The 21,006-nt window shown below is 42.1% G+C and overlaps 3 protein-coding genes across 3 annotated transcripts; 1 reads left to right on the forward strand and 2 right to left on the reverse strand.

Annotated features, from left to right (window-relative positions):
• Positions 1-10,320: 10,320 nt before the first annotated feature.
• IAQ61_003712 (uncharacterized protein) lies at positions 10,321-11,119 on the forward strand (the record flags this gene model as incomplete). Its single annotated transcript, XM_003837223.2, has 3 exons — positions 10,321-10,416; positions 10,634-10,721; positions 10,808-11,119. Exons 1-3 carry the CDS (start codon positions 10,334-10,336, stop codon positions 11,117-11,119), a joined length of 483 nt encoding a protein of 160 aa, XP_003837271.1. The 5' UTR covers positions 10,321-10,333.
• Positions 11,120-12,162: 1,043 nt separating this feature from the next.
• On the reverse strand, positions 12,163-16,533 carry IAQ61_003713 (uncharacterized protein). Its single transcript, XM_066096072.1, has 5 exons — positions 15,693-16,533; positions 14,307-15,497; positions 13,942-14,251; positions 13,055-13,877; positions 12,163-12,987 (listed from the first exon to the last, which is right to left on the reverse strand). The coding sequence occupies exons 1-5, from the start codon at positions 15,760-15,762 to the stop codon at positions 12,841-12,843; spliced, it is 2,541 nt and encodes an 846-aa protein (XP_065953948.1). The 5' UTR covers positions 15,763-16,533; the 3' UTR covers positions 12,163-12,840.
• Positions 16,534-16,562: 29 nt separating this feature from the next.
• Positions 16,563-17,676, reverse strand: IAQ61_003714 (uncharacterized protein; the record flags this gene model as incomplete). The annotated part of the gene is given in 5 exon segments (XM_066096073.1): positions 16,563-16,619; positions 16,832-16,898; positions 16,910-16,987; positions 17,010-17,422; positions 17,515-17,676. Coding segments are annotated over 5 exon segments (777 nt in total), but the record flags the coding sequence as incomplete, so codon positions are not given.
• Positions 17,677-21,006: the final 3,330 nt, after the last annotated feature.

The following is a 21,006-nucleotide window of genomic DNA, read 5'->3' on the forward strand; positions in this document are numbered from 1 at the left end:
GGATCTATACAAAGTCCCCTAAGTTAATAGGGCTCTAAACTCCTAAACTAACACTAGAACTAAACTTTAGTATAGGAGACAAAGGATCTATGCAGGTTATAGATTAGGGTCTTACTACCTAAGATAGTAGTAATCTAACTTACTTTAACGCCACAATAGGTAGCTCTTAGGAAAGACCTAGAGGGGAGAGTGCTATTAGTAGGTTACTCTATAAGAGCACGGAGATAGGTAAGGGTACCCTATCTAGCTCTTATAGGGGTGGTAAGCAGAGCTCCTACCTACCTACTTTAGGACTAGATTCTGTATCTCCTGCAGATCCCTTACAAGTGGCACCTAGAGCTCCTAGAAGAAGTAGAAAACTATAAGTTAAAGGACTGCCACTAACGCGTGTTAGTAAGCAAGCTTAGGGATAGGACCCTAATAAACTACTAGGAGGCTCTATAAGTACGGTGATATATATAGTAATAGATCTATTAGATATAGATCTAATTAGAAATCCCTTGTATGATCTTTTAGTATATCCTAAACTAAACGCTATAATCCACGCTATAATTATAGTAGTAATAGGGAGCAAACCCCCTAAAAACCCTAAAAGAAATACGCACTAGGACGCTCTATAAAAAGAGCTAAAATAATAGAAGGATCTCTATAACTACTAAATAGGACAGTAATTTAGAGACGTAGTATATAAAGAAATTAATACTCTACTAAAAGCTAGTACCTAGGAGGAGATTAATAGGCTAACTAAAGGAGAGCGTCTACTCCTACTTAAATAGGTGTTTACATACAAGCTTAATTAGGATAGTTACCTAATTAAGTGTAAAGCAAGGATAGTAGTAAGAGGAGATCTATAGCTTACTAACTTAATTTATTTAACCTACGCAGCTACCCTAGCAGCTTAAACCTTTAGGACTATAATAGCTATTAGAGCTAAGTTTAACCTTAAGATATATTAATATAACGTTGTTAGAGCTTTCCTTAACGCCTTAAGGGATTAACACCCTATAGTTATCTGCAAGCTACCTAAAGGATATTAAATACCTAGGAAGTGCGTTAAGCTTAAACGAGCTCTATATAGACTAAAAGACTTACTATTATTATAGTATAATAAGCTCTTAACTACACTCTAAGAAAATAAGCTTATTGCTTCTAAAGAGGAGCTATACCTATTCTTTAATAGAGATCGCAGTATCTTGTTAATATTCTATGTGGACAATATCCTATTACTCTATTACTAAAACTACGCAAGCTAAGCTTACAAAGTTATCTAAGCTCTAAAGCAAAGATATACTATAGAAGAGAAGGGACCTGTAAGCTAGTTTCTAGGGGTGAGAGTAATCTAGGATAGAAAGAGACAGACAATAACGCTTATTTATAATAAATACATTAACAACATTATAAAGAAATTTAATCTAGCAGAGATAGGAAAATTCCCTACTACACTATTATTAAGTAAAGACATTAAAAAGAGCACTAGAGAAGCCACTAAAAAGGAGATCAAGGACTATTAGGAGCGCGTTAGATTAATCCTTTATACCTTAATTATAGTGCGCCCTAATATTGCCTATGCAGCCTCCTAGCTCTCCTAATACCTTACTAACCTATCTAAACAACACTTTAATACGGTTAATCAAGTAATCGTCTATCTATACTAAAGTTAATACTAATTAATCTAATATAGGAATAGGGATTATAATAAGCTTATAATATGCAGTAATGCGTCATTTGCTAATAATATTAATACTTAGTGATTATTACATAGATACCTAATCACGCTCTTTAGAGGACCTATTATTTAGAAGGCAGCTTAATAAGCAACTGTTACTACTTTAACTACTAAGGCAGAGCTCCTTGCGCTTAAGTAAGTAAGTAAAGAAGCAATAGCGTTAAAACACTTTTTAACTAAAATACACCTTACTTTAGATACTACCTAGATAATTAATTATAATAATTAACAAACTATTAGGTTAGTAGTAGGCAACAACAAAAGGATCACTACTAAGCTACGCTATATAGATATTTAAAACATGTAGCTTAGGCAAGAGTATATAAAGGGATCTTTCTACATTACCTACCTACCTACTAGCAATATACTAGCTAATAGGCTTACTAAAAACCTAATAGTACAATAATTTATAAGGTTTAGGGAGCACCTAAAGTTATATAATAGCAGAGTATATATTATATAGTATTAATTAAAGTAAGGTAGTATATAAGATCTATTAATATATAATATAAGAATAATAAGCTATAGCCTACCTCTCTATTATTAACTAGGTAGCTTCCCTAAGGAGCTCTATTACGCGCGCAAAGCGTGCCTTAGAGTCTATAGGGAGCTACCTAGGTTGCCCTATCCTAGGATCTACAGGGGGAACCTTAGAGGAGCTAGAGTCCTTATCTTCTAATAAGGAGCTCTAGGCGCCCTTAGCTATAGTAGTAGCCTTGCGCGCAAGCTTAGCAGTAGCAGTAGCAGCTTTTACTAGCTCCTGCTATTTAGCCTTACTCTCCTTAAGGAGCACTAAGACCCTCTACTTCTTATCCTTAAGAAGGTCTTAGCTCTTACCTACCTACTTCCTTACTAGGAAGGATAGCGTAGAACGTTAGGCAAGCTTAGGGCTATTAGTTTATTAGTATAGATCTTGCTAAGCATTATAAAGGAAAAATTCTTATATAGATTATATATATAGGGATATAGCTATACCTAAAGAAGCACTACTAGTACTAAGTCCCCCTACTAGAAGAGTTATAGCACTTGCTATTAGACTTATTAAAGAGCGCTAAGCGCAGATAATTTAGACAAGTTTTAGCATAATAAATACTAGGCTCTCTATAATAGGAGGATCTTAGGGTCTCCTTAGGAGCTAGAGAGGGAGCGGGAGCAGGAGTAGGGATAGGGGGTAGGGTCTAGGGAGGAGCAGGAGCTAGAGTTAGAGCTAGAGTAGTAGAAGCTAGAGTAGGAGCGCCTTTCCTTAGCTTTGCAATCTTAGCTATAGTAGTAGTAGCTACGCGCTTAGCTACTGCACACTCTATAACAGCCTTACACTTAGTAGTAGCACGCTCTTCTTTAGTAGTAGTAGCTTTAGCAACTATAGCTTTAGCTACGCAGGAGGTAATAAGGGCAGCGTAGGTAGAGCGAGCGTAAGTAGTAGGTTTTAACTTTAACTAAGATATAGGTTAGTAGGGATATAGGTATAGTTTAGATCTTTAGGGTTATATAATCTTATAACTTAAGCTATAGTAAAGATTATAGTTAGGTAGATAGAGTTATAGAGCTCTATCTAGATAATATCTACGCGCACAAGCGTAGGCCAAATAAGGAAGGCGCGCTAGTTAGTATCTAAAGGGTAAGCTAATTTAACCCTTTAGATATACAACACTCTAATTAGCTATACTACCTACTAACTATAAGCGCAACTACAATAACAACAAAAGATCTACCTATACCTAGGGGGTGTGTTGCAGGAGGGATATTAACTAGATTACAGAGTATCTTAATCTAATTAATCCTAATTAATACCCCTGTATAACCTACTATCTAATTAACTACTAGCTTACTACTAAGTGCCTAACAAAAAGTAGGAGCTCTAGTAAGGAAGGTTTACTAATTATTTACCTTCTAGTAAGGGTAGCTGAAGCTCTATATATATGAGTCCGATCGTAGTAGATACAATCTAATAATCTATCTCCTAAATTATTCCTAACCTTAGTGATCCAAAATTCAACAACTGTCTTATATTTAACTAATCTAAACAAGCTTTCTTCTAGGTAGCTTATATTATTAACTAGGTGTACTGCACCCCTATTATTAAAGATAGTGCTCTTTAATAGAGCGTAAGCTTTAAAGTCTATAGTTAAATAGATCCTGTTTGTTTTCTCCGCTATTAATATAGGGTTAATTAGTGCCGCCTAGATACTGCCTAGATAGGTAATCGCGCTTGCCTTACTACTATAATCTTAATTAATAGAATAGGACTTAATTAGAGCTTTTCTTAACTCTTTAAATTTTTAATTCCTATTAATCTTTTTCTTAATCTCTAATTATTAAGTAGTAGTGAGCTTGTTACCTGTATTAGTCTAAGCTTTAATAATATTTTTGTATTTAGGAGGTTTCTATAGGTAGGATCTACTATATAGGTATAAAGACTCCTTCTTAGGTTAATTAGAAGGTGGAGCTCCTATTATTGCGAACACTCTAGGACCTTTAGAGCTTGATCTTATATCGTTCTCTTAGAGAAGTAATAAATAGATCTTAGCAACCTGCAGGAGGTTGTAAGTTAGCTCTCCTATTACTAACTTTTTAATAATCCTTTAAAACATAGTTTAACCCTAATCTAGTAAGATCCTAGTAGATAGAGCTTTAAGATAATCCTATACTATAAGCTGTCCTTTAATATTAGGAATGTTATATACCTTAGCTCGCGTATATAGGATTGTCTACTCCTTCTACTAGTAATTAGTGTCTTAGCTACTTATCTTTGCCTTAGCAAGATAAGCTTTGTACTACAATCTCGCTCGTATTATAGCGCTTAAATTAGTTAGTGCTAGGTTATTGCAGAGCACTTAGATAAGTGCTTAGAGGGTTACTCTTCCTTAATTAATAAGCTCTATATAGGCTAGGGTAAGGATCCCTTAATCTACTATGTTGTTAACCTATATAAAAAGGTTCTAGATTACTAATAACTTTAATACCTAATCTAATAAGCAGGCTTAGTACTAAGCTATTTTAAGTTTATACTGCTTGCTTATTATATTAGATAGCGCGATATCTATTAGCATGTTAGGCTTAATAGGTTTATTCTTAAAGTGGTTTTTAGTATCCTAAGCCTTAGGGTCTACCTCTGCCTAGATCCCTTTAGTTAGGGCATAGTATCTAAATTAAATGTAGTAGGTAGGCTAGTTAGTTAATCTAGTAAGTAGGATATCCCCCTTTAGGATTTAGTCGCTTATAGTAGAAGAGTAATAAGTAAGCTTCTACTTAAGAAATAGTATAAAGAAAGAGTAAAGCTTGCTAGCTTAGTGTCTAAGTTAAATAATACGCTTAAATAGATAGGACAATCTTTAATAAGGTAAAGCGCAAACTAGGCTTATAACTGTAGAAGTTTAGATTACTAAGGTTAGGAATAATTTAGGAGATAGATTATTAGATTATATCTACTACGATCTTACTTATATATATAGAGCTTTAGCTACCCTTACTAGAAGGTGAATAATTAGTAAACCTTCCTTACTAGAGCTCCTGCTTTTTGTTAGGCACTTGGCAGTAAGCTGGCAGTCGATCAGATAGTGGGTCATACAGGGGTATTAATCAGGGTTGATCGGATCAAGATGCTCCGTGATCCGGTTGATATCCCTCCTGCAACAGTTAGTAACTATATTTATCTATCCACTACTAATCTTGCTATTTTACGACCTAGCTAAAAACTATCTAAACGCTAGGAGGGTCCCTTTAAGGTATTAGAATAAGTAGGAAACGCGTATTACCTCTAATTACTACCTAGTTCTAAGATCTATAACGTTTTTCTCCTAATATACTATACAAAGATCCCTAAGACCTATTGCCTAGATAAGAGGCTCTAAAAACCCCTAGTACCCCTATACAAGGTATAGAGGAATAGGAGGTGGAAGAAATCCTAGCTAGCAAAATATATTAATCTAAGCTAAAATATAAGGTTAAGTAGGTTAGACACAATCCTAATCCTATTTAGTATCCTACCTCTAACTTTATAGGTGCTCCCTATAAATTACAAATATTCTACTAATAGTATCTAAATTAGCTAGGTCCCCTACGCAGCTTACTAAAATAGATTCAAGCCTAGGAAAAAGGCAAAGAGGATCTAACATTACTTCACAATAATTATGCCTAATATTAGAACTAATTCATATCCTATTAAGCTACGCATTATGCTATTAACTACTATCTATTACTATTATTCTTGTTGCTATTTATTGTTATATCCTATTTAGAACTGTCCTAGAACCTTTAAGGTTCCTAGGACACTACCCCTAGGAAACCTCTTTATTCTATATCCATCTCTCTATTAGAACCTATTAGCTAAGATAGCGCCTAGACTACTATTCTTAGCTAGCTTCTAGACAACTAGTGCAGCAGGTTTTAGAGTAGCTGCTAGAGTAGGTGCGGGAGCTAGAACTAATTTAGACGCCTTCTTGTTAAGCGCCTTTATCTTAGCCTACACTATAAAGGTTGCCTCCTAATTTAGTGCTGTTTCCTCTTTAAGTTTATTAATAGCCCTTATTAATTCCCTAACTACTAAGACTATCTTATAAATACTATTCTAAAGCTAACGTAAATTAGATGTGGCAGTATAATATATAGCTATAAGGATGTTAGCAGCTTCTATACCCTTAGTCTAAGCATTAGCAATAGTAACGCACTTAGCAAGGTTTTAGGCAGCTTCTTAAATGGCGGCCTTAAACTATTTAACATCCTTCTAATAAGCAACTATAGTATCCTTATCCTTATCCCCTTTAGTAGGGTTTGCTACTAGGCTATAGTACTTATCTAGAGCACCCCTAAGGGTAGAGTACTCTAGGCTAATAAAAGAAGGAATCTGCTAGAATTAGTAAAGGAACCCTATTAGACTTAGATACTTACTAGATTGCAATACTTATTCTAGGAGATATAGTACTAGCACTTCTTAGAATTCTTTAACTTAAAATTAAAATTATTAAACTTGCCCCTAGCTAGAGCCCTAACTACCCTTATATAGAGAGCGCGATAAGCGACAGGGAGGACTCCTAGTAGTACTAGTACTAGCATAGCTAAAGGTTCTAATTTAGATTAGTAACTGCTTAATTATATAGATTAAATACTTACTAGATTTTAGATAGATTAGGTTAAATAATTAAAAAATTAGGGATATAGGAATAAGAAAGTTAGTAGGTAGAGGGCTAGTTATAGGCAGGCTAAGGATAGGGGTCCGTGCCCTAGGAACAAGAAGTAAAGGTAAAGGCAGAGGTAAAGGTGGATTTATTTTGCAAGAGCTTTTCTTTAATAAGGGATCTAAACCTAATCCTAAGGATAGGGACTATCCTTTGTCTACAGGAGGGGGTAGTGTAATAATAAGGCAGAATTGCCTGCCTATTATTCTATGCCAAGTTAGGCCTAATAAAGGCCTAACTTACTAATATATATAGAGAATAGCTCGCCTATAGTTAGGATAGGCATGTTCTTCTTGTCCTTTTGTATAAGACCTATAGGTGTAGGAATCTTATCCTTTTCTATATAGACGCGCACTCCTATATGCCTTTAAGTCGTATAGGATACCTTTTAGATGCCCTACCTACCTAAGTCGTTACACTACTAGTACTAGTAGTAGTAGATAAGGATATAATAGAGGTAATAGGGGCTAGATTAATAGAAAAAGAGTAGGAAGATAACTAATTAGCTAAGAAAATCTATAGTATAACAAAGTAAGTTAGGAAATTTATAGTAGGGTAGGATAGCTATATTAGAACTTTTATAGTAGGGTCCTAAAAGAAGTATATAGATACTACGCATATATACTACTTAATATATAGGCCTATTATAAATTAGGAAGAAATATAAAGATAAAATAATAGAACCTAAATATATAGTAATAAAGCCTAAGATAGATTATAAAGGGATAAAGATATAACCCTAAACCCCTAAAAATATAATTTTATAATAGCTTATAGGGAAGGTTAGGGGTATATAAAGGGCTTAGGCTTATACCTAAGCCTAGGCCTAATATAAGATAGACAGAGTCTAATACTAATACTAAGCGAACACGCTACACACCTATAAAAAGGTGTAGAGGGCTTACCTCTCCTTTAAGATACTAAATACTATTATTAACGCTTATTGCATTCTCTCTTAAGGCTAGTCTATAATAGATACTAGAGTACCTTACTAATCCTACTTTAATACTAAGGGGGTCTATCTAGCTACAGTAGGACAATAGTAGAGGTATAATAAGTAGATTAAAAGGTCTAAGATATTAGATACTATTAAGAGGCAACTAGCTGTAATTAAGAAGGAAAGGAAGGTAGAGGGGTCTAGGTATTTAGGGCCTAGGTATCTAGGGAGTCTAGAAAGAGCTTAGAGTAGGACTATTATATCTAGTTTAGGTTTAAGGTTAGAGACTCTAGAAACCTTAACCCCCTTACCTAAAGCTTAATAAGTATGGAACTAGGCTTACATAGCTAGAGGAGGAGAATAAGATATAAGCTTAATAGGGCTAAGCTTAAAGGTAGGGGAGGTTTATATTATAGTATAGTATATATCGCTAAAAGTAAGGCTTAGCCTAAATTAGGTAGGTTAAAAGGTATAAAACCTTAGAGGATTATAGGATAGCATAGTAGCACTCCTTAATACTTTACTTTAACTCTTTAATAATAACTTTTCTCCCATAATCTATTAGTTAATTTATATTATTTACTATAAGATATCGTCTGTTAAATCGTACCCCTTACCCTTCTCCTTGTTTCAATGGGTTACACTACCTAACGGTTCAATACCGTAGGTAGTAGAGCTAGTAAAGAAGTTTAAAGAAAGGGGGGGTCAAAATACTTAAATAGTTAGTAGGAAACTAGTCATTACTAGGTAATACTAATAAATTAGTAGAAATAGAAATAAAAGTAGTATACTTTTGTAGAATATATAGGAACCATAGTAAACCCTATTTAGGTTTACTTCTTCACCTAAACTACTTCTTAGTCTACTTTAGATAAATATGGCTACTGTAAACCGGTCTTGTACCGCAGTGAATGTTAGTTTTTGGTGGCTACCCTCTGTGAGCGAAATTCCGGGTTTGACTACGACGCAAGAGAACTGTGTAGGCGTTCGTTGTCAGGAGCTCAAATCCTCATTGCGAGACACGCGGGATCTTTCCGATTTTCAGTCTAATCTCTGACGAGCCTGCGAAAGCCTATTCGATCAACCCATGTCTCTTAGAATCCTAGTGACTTGTCAGAAGGCCTGAGCACGATCGCTAGATGCGGGCCTGGGGGTCGGGAGCGGAGTCGTGCTGGGAATCGGATACCCCCAACTGGAGATCAGTACCAACATGGTATAGTTCATCGGAGTACCCGAATGTAACCTTCAGCTTACAAGTTAACAGGATCCTGACGGCTTGAGGTCTTGATGGAACTTTCAAGTTTCACTGTGTCAGCATTGGAATGGACACGTGAAGGCCACCCACACTTGACTTCAGGATCGCGGCCCACCAGACAACGCTATGCCTGTTCACCAGCCCAGTCTCCGCGGAGACCATCACCTTTAGACACTGGTCGCTTGCAGATTATGATACATCAAGCCTCTTGTACCTTCAAGTTGGCGCCGCAGCCATACGAAAAACGACAGCCCGAACACCCTCATAGCTGGACGAGAGCTATCGCTTAGCTTCACGTCATCTCGACGACGAATTTGGTTCGGGTTCTACTCGACCTGAACAATAATCTATAACAGAGGTCTGTTATACCCTCGTGGCTGACAACTGCGGCCTAGCCCCCTCTACCAAGACTGACTTGACCGATGATTAGGCTGAAATCTGACAGCGGTCCCGAAATGGCCCCCATCCACATGTCTTTCTAACCTCACCATGACCAAAAACGGTTGTCCCTACCCTGTGATTGTCGAGGCAAACAGCAAATGAACGAACAGCATGCAAGCGTTATGAAAGACTTGTCGGTACGAACATGCGCTGCCGCTGAAGGGGGGATCCATGTTCTCACGCTAAAGATCCCTACCTACCACGTTCCCCACAGTCCATATGATGCTGAAGGGTGCAATTTACTCTGTTTCTGGTGAAGCGAAGACCCTCTCTACTTGACACTGCACCTGTCGAGGGTCACAATCGCTACCACAATCGCATGTTCGTCCCCGTTGGTTGCATCTAGTGGGATTCTATGATCCTTCTTAGCTAATGCAGCAAACATTTTGCATATCACATGCAAGTCTCAGGCCAGTCCCACGCCATCAGCGATCTAGAGGCAATGCACACGCTTCCCCTTTTCTCTGAAGGCTGGGCATCTAACCTCAAAGCACCAGTCACAAGTTACGATATGACAGGCGAGAAAGCCTTGTACTTCGGGTGTACTTGATGCTGTACCTCATTGACACCGGCCCAGCAGGCCACATAGTGAGGGTCATGAGGAGTTCAAACTCGAGACCCGCCTATACAACATGATCATGCCGTGATTCCTGATTCGTGGCTGCCTTCGATGACCAAACAAGCAGTGGACGGCTCCTGTCTCATCCGCAAAATCGTGTTGTCCGAGCTCGAAACAGAACATCGTCTACGGTTGCCATAGCCCCATAATCTATGTCTCTAGAGAAAGGTTAACGTGTATCATGGGTGTCTCAATATCCTGTGCAGGCTTTAGTGCAGTGTATCAGGTGCGGCAGTGCTCAGTTGACCTTGTGAGGTCCTTTAGGTAAACAGCTCGGGTCTACTTCCTGAGTTTCGTCTGATGCAATAAACAGTGTAATATGTTGAAGTGTAGAAACTACACTGATGTGGAAAAGGACGTTACAGGTATAGAGACTCGGTCACGATAAAGGGTTCAGTAGTGCTGAAGTCACTACCATACGGCAATGATGTGACACCCTTGAACCTGTCCATAATCTTGTTCAGCCTTACACTTTGTATAGAACCCTGTCGCAGTATACGGAGAGAAGGGAGCTCTTGCCGGTCTGGAACTACAGTAATGTGAAGGAGCTTGCGACTGATCTAATTCATGTAGATGCCGTCTCGAAAAGGCACAGATTGGCATATCCTTGATGTCTCACTGCCTCTCTTAAGACTTCAGATATAACTGTGCACAGGCATTTGCCACTACCCATGCAGATCAAATGACCAACCGATGGGTCGAGGGAGCAGTCAAGAGTAGGAAGCGAAATGCTTGTCTCCCGACTCGGGCCGGTTTCGGATCTGTCCACGAGGTTCTGCATAATCTGATCGAGCGCATCGGTCAGAAGGTAGCAATTGGCCTTCCAAGGCGTATATTTCACATGGATTTCGCGAATAGCAGCCACTCTCTTCTATATTTGCCATGCGTTTTGCAGGGTAAGACGTACGAGCATGTCGCTGGCCAAATCAAACCTGCAAAGCACAGTCAACACGTCTGGGGTGCATGACTGAGCATCACTCCCTGCATCTCTTCTTTGAGCATCGGTGTGTACTCCCTGCATCTGCATCTGCTGGTATACTCGCGAGCCACTCTGAAGTGCTTATCAGTCCGCGCGCGTAACACTCAAGACCAACTAGCCCACGTGTGCCGTAATGGCTACGAGGGCTACACGTTGTTGAGACGCTTAGCATATATTCGTTGCCCCTGATAGCTACTGGGTAGGGCGCCCGCGGAGTTTGTATGGTAGGCGCCAACTACTATTGGTAAAGTTACAAGAGAATAATAACAACCCGATGTTGGGTTCACAGAGGTAACCTTGCTACAGAACACTCATAACATCGTCTAAAATGGACATCGGTTGGGAAAGTTGTGGCCACTGGCCAGTGTTGCGGCGTAGTCAAGCAGTATGAATTTATCATTGTCGACACCATTGATACATCCAGATACCTTAGGATCGTGATCTATGCCCACACTAAGGACGTTAGAGGGTCTTGCCGACTTTCGGCTTTATCGTAGTCTGGATCGTAAGAGGACTGATACGCTTGTGATTTCGTCACAGCGGAGCACCAATGAGACAGTCATACACAGACCTATTTGCTGCACATGCTCGCACAAAGAGTAATTCTCGATCCTTTGTCACAATTGACCCATGTTCTTGACGGCGCCGTCGTGGCACGGTTGTCAGCGGCCAACGCATTTCTCTTCGCATCGTTCGCCACTTTGATCTAATACGGCAAATCCTTTCCGTGCCCAAACTTTTTTGAGAAGTTCTCGTCGAGTCAGTTTGCGTTTACTGCCCAATAATGGACCACAGTGATTCAAGAACTAGCCAGCGAAGGAAGCGCAAGGTTTCATGAACGCATGGGATACTTCCTGAAACACGACTCTAGAAATAGTATCATGGGGCGATCAAAAGGTACGTAGGACCTACACAACACCATCAGAGGCGCTGCTACTGTATGTTTGCGGCCATTGATAATGGGCCACTCACTGCCTTGTTATGAGTACTCGACACTTGCCATTGCTGTTGTGATCGATTGTATTGTCATCTTCAGATATACGAGAGCATATATATATATATCGAAATTGCCTTATATTATGTTATGGTATGACTGTAGTAAAACCACGACAATTAAACCTACACCAAGGCTGGTCCAAATAGCTCCGGGGAAAACTGCGGGGTATCATAATTGCGGTTTGGTAAATGCGCCTGAATGTGTCCAGACATTCCTTGTAAAGAAAAAATCGCGAGCAACTGTGCTTTTAAGCAAGTAATATACAAATAGGAGGAAATGGGCCGTAGAAATATGACAGCATAAAGCCATAATGTAAACAGCGCGCCACAGTGTTGGTGTAATGCGGTATGCGAAATACGTCAAGGATGTGTTCATGTGAGAACTCCAGGGGGCAGAGTCCTCTGCCTTGATGACGCCAAGTATGTTCCGTGCATTTTGCAGATCATGTCCACCGGCCGGAGCAAAGGAAGAAAACCGGAAACGTAGCATGGAAAACAGGCTTTTACGATGACGATAATCATGTGCGGTAGGATAGTGAACAACATTTCGCAAGCCACTTGAGTGATGGATGTGAAAACCATCAGAATAATCTGACCTCGATGCCATGCACAATAGCATGGCAATAGAGGCAGGTACTTTTATGTAGACATGTGGGGCCGCATAACGGGCGGCTCGGTGACGGGGATGCCACGGAAGGCTGAGCCGAATCGAATCAAAGTGCAAGACCAGTCCCGTCGCCGCTCCAACGATAGAGGCTCAACATCTCCCGACGGCGTTGCTGGGCTATTTCGGCATGGTCATCCATACCGCGCCCTCGCACTTGTTGAAGGGCAGAACGCATGACTTTGCGAAAATTTCGCTGTAGAACTATTAGTATGCAAATTCCACACTCTACGCACAATTTCTAGGTCATGGGACATACGTACTTGATATTCGGTGTTGAGCGTGACGATGCACGCCTCATGGGCGCGAACAATGACCTCACATGCGCGAACAATGTTTGGGTTTGCTTCCCCTTGCAGCTTATCCGCAATCAGGAGTAACAGGAAACTGCCTTGGAGGAGGTAAATACCAAAGAAGAAGGGCATAAAGCTGAGATCAGGATCGTATTCGAGTATTTCGTTCAGGGCTTCAGCTGCGGATACAGCATGGGTCGTGGCATCAACGAAGCTCTGCGATGAAATCCATAGATCGTTGTCATCCAGGAGCGAAATCGGGTCCCATTTACCGTTTAACAGTATATGCAATGTGTGCATGAGGTGCGTGCCATAAGCCTCTACAATTTTGGCGTGTATCAATGATTCTTGTGCTCTTGATATACTGGAATTGACAGATCGAGCAGAGGGAGTGTTGGGATGCGTCGGCTCGTGTGCTTCGGCCGTAGCCTCGTCCATTGCGCGATTTCGAAGGTCTTGTAGGGACTGGCCGTATGCTAGTAGTTGCTGACTTATCTCCCGGGCATGGCCATTCCAATCAGTCTTTGTTCCAAAACGTGGATGGTTTCTTGCATAATTGAGATCGATGATTTCTCCGAGGATAGTCATGAGAGGTAGGAAAAATCCGAAAATGGAGTGTCCGGTGCACTCAAAGGTAGGACCTCTTCGCCGAAATGTGGAATCTGAATACGATTGAGCGGAGTCCTCGAAGAAATCGCCAGATTGCCATACGTTATCGTCAAGTGGCTGCAGAAGGCCTGAACATTCAACATCTAACAGAGACAGAGGTCTGTTGTAGCACAGAGCTAAGTGACTGTACTTTGATCAGCGTCTGTTGACCTCTCTACTGCGATGAAGCGGGAGGGGTTAATGCTCACCGATCCACAGTGTACAATAACCACCAGATACGTCTACGCTCTTCTCGTTGCTCCTCTGTGAAGTCGACCGGGGTGTTTGGTCCATTGGGATATGTCCCATCGATATCCGCGACATTGAGATCCTCGGTTACATCGTTGTCCCGTTCAGGTGGAGGTGTCACCGGCACCTCCTTCCCAAATTTCAGTTCCCTCGCTAGTGACCAAGCAGCGTTCCACCATCGAAGTGAGGCAGCCTTGTACTCACTTGCCGAGATCACAATGGCTAAGTGCATATATGTCGCTACATCATCTAGACCTCCAGGGGCCCCAGCTAAGACAAAACATTAGCATAATAACTTATGTGTAGAGATAATTGAATGACATACGTAGACTGATGTCGGAATCTTGCGAGGCCATACCGAAATCGCCCATGGCCAGGCCTTGTGAGTTGTTGGAACTTCCATACGCCGCAGGACTGTTTTCCATGTCACCGGGGGTCTGGTGTACCAGAGGTTTCAACAGACTAATAGTCAAGTTGATCAATTTCTCCGATAGCTGACTGCGAGCAGAAGGCGAAGCTGACAGATACGGTGACTCACTTGTCAAGCAGCCGATCCAAAGCATACTAGCTAGCAGTGCTGGGCTACAGACGCGTGGGTTATTCTGTCTCAAGAAGGAGCGCTTTCGAAAAACGTAACCGAGTACGTATGGGGAGACAGGTTGCATGAATGCAGGTGATGAGCTTTGGAAGTAGAGCTCCAGCAAATCGCATGCTAGATTCATGGGCATGACGTTCGCAAGGTGCGGCATTAGTGGTTGGAGAACAGGAAATCGTAGCTGCTGGGCGGAGGTCTGCTGTGGTGCGCCGGAGTACATTGTCGTGGATGGTGACGGCAGCATCCAATCTGGAGATCCAATGGCGGGCGAATTAGCCACATAGCCCATGTTGGGTTGCTCTTCCGGTAGTCTGTATGGATTTGAGGGCGCAGCATGTGCGCTTTGTGGGCTCATCATGCTGTAAGGGCTGTCGGAATATTCAAGTCCATGGCCGTGGGAAGAAACAATGGACTGCATTCCTGGAGCCATAGCTGGCTGCATCATCTGAAGAGGTGACTGATAGATAATGTTGCGATGGTACTCGTCCATTGTTGTGTACTCAGGCATGGAATTGTGCATGGTCAGACCTTGAGTCTGAATGCGTGGTGGTTGCATTGGATGCATTGGTTGCATGCTACTGTCCATTCGGCGATGCATTTCAGGCTCAGGTACAGCTTCGATAATGCCCATACTCATGGTGCGGTTCTGATAGATTGGGGTAGAGTTTATCTCGAGCTTGGGCGTCGCCAGGCTAGCAGAGCGACTAGGTAGCTCTGGGAGCGACCGCTGACCTTGGGGTAGCTTAGGACTGTTACTCTGAGTACGCTCAGCAGCTTGTTCAGAAGAGAGGGGAGTTTCAATCTCTTCAGAGGGTTGCGATCCTGCTGCCGCTGCGGCAGCCTGCTGCTGGGCAATGTCTTTCCTCGATGCTTTCCCACGCTTTTTCCGTTCGCGAATATATTCGCATGTCAACCCAAATTCTATCGCTGTGTCAGCCTAAGAGCCAATCACTGTTACACCAGGGCTTGCGTGTCCACTTTGAATGTCTGTACCATTAGGTACAAACTTGTCGCAAGACGTACCTATGCAATGTGCACAACTCTGGCGTCCATCACACCTTGGGGCACAAAATCAGTTCCGGTAGTACATACGGTTGGATTACAGTTGACACATACTTAGTTCGTAGTTGATTGCATTGATCGCAAGCTCGACTGATCCTGCGTCGTACTGGTCCTGATGTTGCATTGCCGCGACCTGATCGCTCGTGAAGCATGTCGCGCTGGCTACGGGGGGCTATAGGCCCACTTGTGTATGGCAATCGGTGCTGTTTGACTTGTGCTTTGCCGTTCGGTAATACATGCCGATTTTGATGGAATTGAAGTGCGGCGTATTGTGATGAATGTGGGAGACCATCGAGAGGTGATGGTCCTATATGCTGTGCTGCAAGATGGTGTTGATGTTCAACCATGTTTGGCGAGGGGACATGGTTGAACGTCGAGGGGTACTGATGGAGATTTGTGGAAAGCATAGCTGCGATTTAGCGGCTTTTTGGCACCGCGATTTCCACCACTAGAGAGCTGAGAACAAGGACCAATCTTTGTGTGGCAAGTTGGTGAGGTAAGGGCCAACTGCGTGGAAGGCTGCAACTTGGGCGTTGTGGACAAAACGAAGAATTCGGGTGGAGTATGTTGTTCGCGAGCATCAAGATGGGCCAAAACTATGCAAGTCGACCGTCCACTATGAACTTTTGACCTCTGCAGTGTGCCTGGGTATAATATAACAGTCTGCCGCTGCTGTATCCGTCCCAGCGCCGGATGTTAGTGGACGACGGTGGGGTATAACAGAGTAAGTCCAGTGCCTCGAGGTGCAGGGTGGCTCAATACCCGAAGGGCATGGGCAGACCTAATCCTTCCTCCGGGTCCAGCTACACAGTGCGTCTGAGCGAACTCTGGCCACGCTGCAAACGAGATGGTCGACAGGGCACGCTTGTTTGTGCGTGCATCTATTGTAGCTGGCAATGTGGTTCTAGTCACCCTCCGCTCCCCTCAGTCACCAGTTTGAGCATTCACCCCTGCATGGACCAGGATCTTGCTGCACACCAACTATTCACGTTAAGCATTGTCCATACGGACTTTGGATCGTCTGTGCTGCGAGCTTGAACGGACGTATCCCAAAAACGCTCCTCGCAGGTTAGACTTGCAATCAAAAACGATATTGGTGATCGGTGCCACCCCAGTCTATATGCGGGACTTCTAAGAGCAGCGGCGTACCGATGCCGCTCAACAAGTACCAGCTTGTACCAAGACCCACTTACCACTTCTAAGCCCGTTGCTGAGCGATCAGTAAAAGCCCGAGTACTGATTGGCGGCCGCTGTCCGTCACTGTAGCGTACCCGTCAGCAGTATCCAGACTCCACCCAACGCCAGACTCTGCTCTACGCGATTGTTGCCGGTTCCCAGTAGCGACATCCCTGCTTAGCGATGCATCCTTACAGTGCTACCCGCCACAGCTGCCGGTCATCCTGCACTCCAGGTGGACGACCCGCCAGCCGCTGCCAGGCTGCTGATCCCTGTTCTTCCCAGCTCTTCCCAGGGTCCTTCCTTGAAGTAGCAGGCTTCCGCTGTATCATAGTAATCTCGACGGAGATAGATTGTAGATCTGCTTCCAGAGACTTCATCATTATTTCCATCTTTCCGTTGACTTGGGCTTGTAAACATATGACACGGCTTGGTGCCTTGAAATATCGCCCGCTTACGTGGAAACCGCGCATCCAAAGGATCTCTGCATGATAATGCTGTTTAGCAGCATATCGGTAATGCAGGTTATTATTCCATAACATGGTAAGCAAGGTTGCTTGCCTGCAGCTGCCAAGGTCGCTATGCCAAGGCGAATCTGGGGAGAAAGCCTAGCATGCATCACTTCTCACTATACTATAGCAGTGTTATAACATTGAATCCAGGGCTTCACGGCTTAGAAGGTGTGTCTCGTTCATTCTACGTGACAGTCCTCTGGAAGCGAATGGCGCCAGCACTTGAAAACATTGCTGAAGCTTCCAGATTCCGAATTCGTCGCCTCGATGCTGTGCTTCACTTCTTCCGTTCCACTTCCAGCACACTGAAGAACACGCCAAAGTCGATAAATCCGGAACGAGGGAATTCCCTAGTTTTTTAGCAGGCAATATGCATCTCCTATTCTGATTACCTTGCACATACAGGCCCCTTTGAGAAATCTATACCGGTTGTTTACTGATATGTGTAACTGGAGGGGTAATAGGGAAACGGAAAGATCCACTAAAGGAATCTCTGAGCGTGTCGTTCTCACTCGAAGCTCTACCTGACAACTTGGCTGCTCTTCAGTGCAGGCAACCGCCCCAAAACGCATTCGCTGCGGCCAGGGATATTCATTCATGGAGACTCATGAGATAAGCACATTTTTTGCTTCTACCCTGAACCACCCAAGACGAATCTTTAGTCAACTCACAAGTTATCATTGCTGCTGCTCCGGTCTTTCTTTCCAGTGAAAGAAATGCTGATGACATTTTTCATCATCAAGATTTAGCTCAAATGCGATACGTCGACGGTGGGACATCAATGAGTAGATAAACCCAGGAACCTCTTTTGTGATGACTCTGAACAGTGACCGGCCTGACAGCTACTAGACATGGGACTCCCGGAATAGTCCTGGTAATCTCACCTGAGAATTGTAATTGCAATTTAGCGGACGCTATCCTTGCATGGACGAAAGCAGATATATATCAAAGACAATCATGATGCAATACTTTTCACGAATCGACATCCGTAATGACCTATCTAAGCCATCTTTCATCGCATTCATAAATATGCGCACCAGAAACGAGGAGTCTGGTGTGTGGGTATCATGCGATTGGTTGATGAGGATCCGACCGGGTCGTGACATAGCTCAAAGTCGCACTTTGACGAGCTGAGCGATATTCATCATTTTCAGCATGGTCAAGAGTCAAGGGGTAAGGGACTTTCTTTTTTGGGGGGAGGGGAGGCTCCAGACATGGCAATTCTGATCAACTGTTGAAGGATGCCTTGGTCTGTCAACCAGGTCGATGTTCCTGTTATCTCCAATGTCATTGCACTTGCGCTGTGATGTTGAAAAAGAATTCACCCTTTTTCGTTCAAGCTTCGAAGATACACTGTGACGCAGTTTGGAGATTGTGAAAAAGTAGTCTCTAGTATTGCTCGTGGTGAACACAAAATAGAACAATACTAGCCGCGCTGTAACGTGAGCGGCAAACAGCACCTATATGTCATCGTAGGTTTGGATTTGATGCTCTATGACCCGCTGTTGGTATTGTGCAGCACACTCGCCATCACTGTGTTATGCGAAGCCCCATGACTGGATCGAAACTTTGGTACGTCTATAAGTCGCTGCATGGCTCTTTAATTGAAATGGCAAGGATTGATGGTGCATGTACAAGGCGGGCTCGGCTCCCCAGGTCCGACCTGAACTCATCAGGCTCTCCTCACATATTGCTCCTGCAGCAGCAATTATACCGCACATGGGGCTCGCATACACCCTATGGCCTGATGATCGTGAGCTAACTAAGAAGCAGAATTTTTGGGCCATAGATGAATCAATACGAAAACGTGATTACTTAGCACGTGGCGTGGTAAGATGCAGCTGCAGCCAATTTTGTCCTTGGATCATAACCGCTCAACGACGCAAAGTGAACACCAATGTGTGTGCCAAGGCATATGGCTGTTGCAAGAATCAGATCCACTCCATTCTGATAACCTAACTCAAGTCTTTTGTGACCTTCTAAGTAGGTGTTTTTAGCCTTTCAGCATTGGTCAGGTGGTATGGTGGTCAGCCATCCCGGTTGCTGACTGACCCCTTCCCCATTGCTAGGCATTGTCAACTCAACCACTGGTACGTGACAAGATCGCAGGATGGGTCCAATGCCTCCACTTGTAAACTTCCAACTATGGCCATTTATATAATTCTGTCTTCGTTCCGACAACTCTGGGAATATGATTGACCTCGACAGACACCATAGATATATTTGGTAATTCTTCCAAGCAGTTAGACAAGCATAAGAACTAAAAATTGTGAAGAGACCACATGTGAGCGCTTTCAACCGATTTTCTTTCGATATAATCAACCAGTTCTCTCTCTCCTCATCAACGACTTGTCGACTTCAGTGTTGAGACGGGGTTGCTCGTGGAACCTTCGGTTTGATATCGTAGGCATCCGCTCGAAAGTCATGGACAATTTGGAGAGCGAAGCATCTGGGCAGATTGGAAAAGAGAAATAACTGGTTCATGAGCTGAACAAGCTCAAAAGCTTTGCATTGTGTAGAAGCAGAGGAGTCGATGTACGTTGTGAAGCTGCTCCGTTCTCGGAAGCCCTCAACCGCAATGATGAGGCTTTCTAGACCTCATTTGTAACGTGATCCACCACCGAGCGCCCACCCCCACCGAGCGCCCACCAACACCAAAATCCACCACCCACTAAATGAGGATATTGCGCCACCCACAATAGCTATTATTACAAGATTTCTTAGAGTCGCGATTATTAGATCTATTAGAGTAGATTAAATATTTTAGATTATGTAAGCAGCTTTTTAGGGGGTCTAATTAGGCGCCCACGCTATAAAGTTGCCTCTACTACTATATCCTCTTCTACTAGCTCCTTATTAACCACCTTAGCTAGTATAATAGTAGGAGGCTTAAGGATTTACCTCTTACCTATTTAGGACGTTTTAATATTATTTTAGAGTTACTTTTCTAGTTGCTTAGTGGTTTTCTACTTATTACGTGTAGTAGCTTTTTAGGTAGCTTTCTCCTCCTACTCCTTCTTAGTAATTACTTAATTTAGGTAACACTCCTCTATAAGTTAAGCTTTAGCAAGCTTCTATTACTTATAAAGCTTAATTACCTTACTTTTTTAGTGTTATAGCTCCTATTCTTTAAGGTTCTTTTACTCCTAGAGCTTAAATACTTACTCTACCTTTAATAGTAAAATAAATTAGGCACTACTACTATAATTATTATTAGGGGGTAATAATAGAGGTTTACCACGCTTCCTACGCTTCTTCTTATTAGCTAGGGCAGCCCTTAGGTGTTTATTTTTGTAGTTAAGTAGAGTATTTCTTACTAATATAGTATAGATTATCTAGCTAAGCTTCTTTAACTATTTATTATAGATATTAATTATAGTATTATAGAGTAACTACTCTATCTTTCTCTAATTACTTGCACTTAATATTAAGGTTATACTATTACTTAAAGAAGGCTAGTTACTATTATTTATAGGTACTTTAAACCTTAAAAGGATAATATTAGGGTTAAGTAGTAAGATACCTATTACTTTAAAAGCTATTAATATTAGCTTTTCCTTAAAGGTATTGCTCTATATAGTATTAAATAACTAGTAGAAATCCTTCTTAGTAATACTTATAAGCCCTTAGGAGCTATCTAGAAAACTAGATAGTTAAGCTTTATATAAAGCTGCAAAGGG

Source organism: Plenodomus lingam (assembly GCF_022343315.1).
Source record: "Plenodomus lingam strain CAN1 chromosome Unknown contig_18, whole genome shotgun sequence".
NCBI lineage: Eukaryota > Fungi > Ascomycota > Dothideomycetes > Pleosporales > Leptosphaeriaceae > Plenodomus > Plenodomus lingam.